Source organism: Sorghum bicolor, chromosome 2 (genome assembly GCF_000003195.3).
Source record: "Sorghum bicolor cultivar BTx623 chromosome 2, Sorghum_bicolor_NCBIv3, whole genome shotgun sequence".
Taxonomy (NCBI): domain Eukaryota; kingdom Viridiplantae; phylum Streptophyta; class Magnoliopsida; order Poales; family Poaceae; genus Sorghum; species Sorghum bicolor.
The window spans coordinates 46,735,490-46,740,668 of record NC_012871.2 but is presented as its reverse complement, the minus strand read 5'-3'; the positions used below and the strand labels follow the sequence as shown (position 1 = coordinate 46,740,668).

At 40.8% G+C, this 5,179-nt stretch overlaps 2 protein-coding genes across 2 annotated transcripts; both read left to right on the top strand.

Moving 5' to 3' along the window:
- LOC8062041 lies at positions 1,179-3,702 on the top strand. Its single transcript, XM_002462062.2, has 4 exons — positions 1,179-1,531; positions 1,657-1,710; positions 2,018-2,342; positions 3,509-3,702. The coding sequence occupies exons 1-3, from the start codon at positions 1,456-1,458 to the stop codon at positions 2,149-2,151; spliced, it is 264 nt and encodes an 87-aa protein (XP_002462107.2). The 5' UTR covers positions 1,179-1,455; the 3' UTR covers positions 2,152-2,342; positions 3,509-3,702.
- LOC8062040 (G-type lectin S-receptor-like serine/threonine-protein kinase At2g19130) lies at positions 4,100-4,807 on the top strand. The gene has a single exon (XM_002462061.2). The coding sequence runs from the start codon at positions 4,115-4,117 to the stop codon at positions 4,802-4,804; it is 690 nt and encodes a 229-aa protein (XP_002462106.2). The 5' UTR covers positions 4,100-4,114; the 3' UTR covers positions 4,805-4,807.

The window sequence follows — 5,179 nt, the reverse complement described above, 5'->3', positions numbered from 1 at the left end:
TCATGTTATTACATGTGAAGCCTATGATAAAAGTTTGAGAAAGTTTTGAGCAAGTTGCAACGTCGAATGTCGAAAACCCAAACATCTCTATATGTGATCACATGTGAACACATGCGGGAGATGTGTGGGTTTTACATATCTGACGTCGTAACTTTCTCCAAACTTTTTAAAAATTTTATCATAGGCTCCACATATGATAACATGACACCACAACAAGTTTCATAATTTTCTTACTTCGTTTGAATTTTATATAATTAAAAAGCACTTCTACCACACCTGGATGGTCATGTTCAGTGGACAAGGACTTCAAAATTTTGGGTCAGTTTTTGGATATGGTCTAAAAATAAACTTTTCAACATGAATATCATTTTTCAAATGCCTAAGTTTCATTATTTCATGCACTTGCAGTTCAAAATTGGATTATGCGGCGAAAAATTCAATTAAAAGAAATTAATTAATAAAATATAGCAAAAAATGTCACAAAATTACGAAATTTGTCGAGGTGTCATGTTATCATATATGGATGCTATAAAATTTTTTTGAGAAAGTTTAGAGCAAGTTGGAACGTCAAATGTTGAAAACCCACACATCAACACATGAGGGGATGTCTAGGTTTTATACATCTGATGTCGCAACTTTCTCTAAACTTTTTAATTTTTTTATCATATGCTCCACATGTGATAATATGACACCTCAACAAGTTTCATAATTTTCCGACGTCGCTTGAATTTTATATAATTAAAAAGCACTTATACCACACCTGGATGGTCATGTTCCGTAGACAAGTATTTCAAAATTTTAGATGAGTTTCTGGACACGGCCTGAAAATAAACTCTTCTACATGAGTATTATTTTTCTAATGCCTAAGTTTCATTATTTAATGCACCTACAGTTTAAAGTTGGATTATGCGGAGGAAAAATTTAATTAAAAGAAAATTAATTAACGAAATATAACAAAAAATATCACAAAATTACGAAATTTGTCGAGGTGTCACAAAATCATATGTGGAGCCTATGTTAAAAAATTCAAAAAATTTAGAGCAAGTTATGGCTGAAAAAGAAAAAGAAAAAAATACATGTTTTAGGGCCTTTGCCGACTGCCTGTTCATGAAGCAGTCGGCAAAGGACTTGAACCCTAAAATAATTGAGGCCTGGCCCATCACCCACCCTTATCCCTTCCTCTCATCTCCCACCCGCGCCGCCACCCCCTCCGCCGCCGCCGGGCCCCTGCGCCCCGCGGACGCATAGCTTCCCCTGCGCCCCGGCACCGTGGACGAACAGCCGCCCCTGCACCCCGGCCTTATCCCCACCTGGCCCTCTGCCCCTCGCCTCCCCCTTTACCGGGGTCCGCGCACCAGCATCCTTCGGCAGCCGTGGTCCCGCTGCCGCTCGCTTCGCCTACCGATCCGTGTCCGTGCGAGACGCGGGAGGTATTTGCGCCGGAGGCAGGCCAGGATGTTCTCCGGCGACTGGACGCCGCCGTGCGGCAGCTGCTGCACCAAGAAGTACGCGAGCCTCGTGCAGATCCCATGTCAGTGCCTCGGTCCACCTTGCCCCCGCCGCGAAATCATTTGGTTGCTTTGCTTCACTCCAAGCTAACGGGTCTTCCCTTATCTTCTCCTCTCCTTTCTGCCATTTGGGTTTTATTATCTACAGGGAGGGTGTTCTGCAAGAAGGGGTGCAACGCGGACGGCGACACCTGGGATGAGTGTGAGTATACTTGATGCGGAAGCCGAACGAATGGCTGTTGCTGCGTATCATCCCCTGGATTTAGCTCTTCCTGGAGCTAAATTGCTTGATTTCAGAGTAGCTCGTTCAGTTTTTTAGTTTCTCTGTCGATTAAGAATTGATTGTTAGCACTAGGTCTCTCTGGCTCCTGTCATAGTGTCGTGTCTGTCTGCTTCTGCTAACGTGTATGCTCGTAAAGTCGTAAGTATTTGTGAAAAGTATGGTATTGCGTCTTCTTGATGCTGTATTTGTAGTGTGCATGGCAACTTACTTGTTGTGAACTCCCCAGGCATAGGAAAATGTACTGAAATATGCTACAAAGATCCGGTGTTAGAAGATCGCCAGTGGAGCGCCTATATTGATCGATCTCCAGGGCAGGATAGTTATTTTAGGGCTGTTAGCAGCGCATTGAATGATCTCTAAATTTCAATTTCTTATTTGCAGAAAATTCTTCATACTATGCATATATATGTTTGAGTTGCAAATTAAGTGTGTATATGCATCCAATTTCTTAGTGTTTTAGTGATTTATTCTGATAGTTAACACCGAGTTTCAGGCTGTGGAAATGGTGAATTCTTGCATGGCTGAAAGGACAGAGATGAAAATTGAAGAAGGTAACAAGATTCTGTTGCATGAGACTTGAGAAGAGAGGATTGTAAAATCACATATGTTTCGACAATCCTTATGTATTTTACAGTATATTTACATGGTTCCAACTTAATTGGCTGTAGTTACAAAGTATGTATGAACATAGTATAATTATCGGTTACTATTTGCAGTGTTATTTGGTATTATATTACTCATACATGACAGTTAAAGTTATTTATTTTTGAAATCATGGTAGGGCGCCCGAAGGGCGCCAAATGTTCTAGTATGCTAAAATCACACTGACCTTCGCAGTTTATATAAGGGTTACAAGTTTCCGGCCAATTGCCATTTGAGTTATTGCTTGAATTGCACTAGGTGAGTTCTGTTTGCCCTGGTAGATAAATACAAGTTCTCTAGCATTGATGTAGGTTTTATTATGTTGTTTTGTTTGTTACCTATTACAACTTTCCCGTAGCAGCTACAGTGTATTCAATGAGTGAATTTTTGTTATGCAATTTGTTTCAGTTTTCAGGATTTTAGCAGGAGTTTCAATTTCTGAATTTTGTGGAGTTAGTTCAGTTCTCATAGAACATCACTTGGCATAGGTTTCATTTTATGAGTTGTCTTTTTTGTGCAACAGTGATAAGTGATCACGAGAACAATCATTAATGGTCTCTATTATATATTAATTAATAGTTCTCCCTCACTTGGGATGGAGCCATGGGATGAGAGGAGGTAGCTTTGGGGCAGAGCAATAGCAAATGCTTCAGATTTTCAGGCCATGTGATGTACTCTGAATATCTTTTACATTATAGTATCCTTTAATGTGACAGTCCTTGCTATAGGTTCATGTGATTTTAGTGCGCTGACATTTATATAGTCTTTTGTTGTTGAAAATATAGAGTTTTGTATTTTCTTTACAATACTTCTATTCATAACATCGGTATGTGATGCCTCTCTGTTTGCCTCATGCAGTTAATTGTCTTAGGTAAACTCTTAGAATTTAGTTTACCATTATATTGTGTGCCACTGCCTGCAATTCTGGGAGTAAATTTGTAATGACCCGTTTATTCTGACAAGTTCTATTTGTAGGTTGCAAACATTTTAAAATAGCTCTGTTCATTGAGTTTTCAGCTCTCTACTTCTGTGATTTTAGTGTTTTATTATCTTGCATTTGTATTTCTGTTTTTAGGGATTGAGAGGAGCAACGACATGTGGAGAGGAGCAGAGCATCTTGGCAAATTCATTTGTTGGGACCTAGAGTAGCTAATGTGATATGAAGTTTAACTTGTATGAAACTCATGACTTTGTATTTGATGTGATTTTAGAAGAAAACATGACTTACTATTTGTATCGGTGTGCTGGAATAAGTGCAGTATAATTTGATGTCTTCTCGTGAGCTAGAATAGTAATTGTTAAAATGAGGATGAAAATTGGTATTTATTTGCTTTATACAAATGCTAGAATTTTATGGCCAGAACCAACGTTGGGCTGGGCTGAAATAACTAGAGCGCCCTTTGCCACCTGCCAGTAAAGGCAGTTGGCAAAGAATCCTTTGCCACCTGCCAACAAAGGCAGTCGGCAAAGAATCTCATAACGGCGTATGTTCCCTTTGCCGACTGCCAGTATGGCAGGTGGTAAAGGCTTTGCTGACTGCTTTCCTCTTGGCAGGTGGCAAAGGTTTCTTTGCCGATGAATTCTTTGCCATGTCTTCTTTGCCGACTGCCACGTGTAAAACAGTCGGCAAAGCTTTTGCCACCTGTTTTAGGGCCTTTGCCGACTGCTTGTGTATGAACATATGTGCAATGGTTCTCTTGATTCCCATCTCTTCGAAAGGAATGATGCTGCGGCTGTCCTAGACTGGAGCACCAGATATCAGATAGCTATTGGAGTTGCTAGAGGATTGTCCAACCTGCATCAGAGTTGTCACCAGTGCATCATACACTGTGACATCAAGCCAGAAAACATACTTCTCGATGAATCCTTTGTGCCTAAAATTGCAGACTTTGGGTTGGCATCGGTCATAGGCAGGGATTTTAGCCGGGTTCTAACTACGTTTAAAGGAACTATGGGGTATCTTGCCCCAGAGTGGCTCAGCGGAGTTCCTATCACGTCAAAAGTAGATGTTTACAGCTTTGGTATGGTACTGATGGAAATCATATCAGGAAGAAGGAATGCATCTGTGGTATGCAGTAACAATAGTAGGGGCCATGTTACTTATTTCCCTGTGCATGCCATGAGCCAGCTTCATGAGGGGGATGTTGAGAGCTTGATGGATCCAAATTTACATGGAGACTTTAGCTTGGAGGAGGCTGAGAGAGTTTGCAAAGTAGCATGCTGGTGTATCCAGGACAATGAGTCTGAACGGCCAACAATGGGTGAAGTAGTTCGGGTTCTTGAGGGTCTACAGGACCTTGATATTCCTCCCATGCCAAGACTGCTTGCGGCTATTACAGAAATAAAATGCTCCAGCGTGGCTACAATGTAAAGCAATAATTCTAAATAGTTCTAAGTTTGAAGCTACTTTTATTTATTTCAGCAAATTATGAAGTCCTGTGTGGAGCGTGTAACTGCCCAAAATATCAAATTACACAATAAATAGTTTCTTCTTGCATCTTTGATAATCCTTTGATCTTTTACAGGCTACTCAAGACATTAATTTAATGCACAAACTAAAATATTAATATATAGCTCAACAAGACACAAATATGCCAACTAAGTGCCAAACACCGAAAGTTATCCACTACGTGAAAAACTTACTAAGAGAGCGCCCCTCCCCACACTGTAGGGGCGGTTAACATTTGAACCGCCCCTACAGCCAAGCACAAAGCCAGCCGCCCTTGCAGTGTTCTCTGTAGGGGCG

Excerpts from the sequence above, each read along its gene's own strand:
- LOC8062041 (XM_002462062.2), top strand. The coding sequence starts at position 1,456 with ATGTTCTCCGGCGACTGGACGCCGCCGTGCGGCAGCTGCTGCACCAAG. Across the intron at positions 1,532-1,656 it reads GAGCCTCGTGCAGATCCCAT|GGAGGGTGTTCTGCAAGAAG; the intron begins GTCAGTGCCTCG and ends TATTATCTACAG. Across the intron at positions 1,711-2,017 it reads CGGCGACACCTGGGATGAGT|GCATAGGAAAATGTACTGAA; the intron begins GTGAGTATACTT and ends TGAACTCCCCAG.
- LOC8062040 (XM_002462061.2), top strand. The coding sequence starts at position 4,115 with ATGTGCAATGGTTCTCTTGATTCCCATCTCTTCGAAAGGAATGATGCT.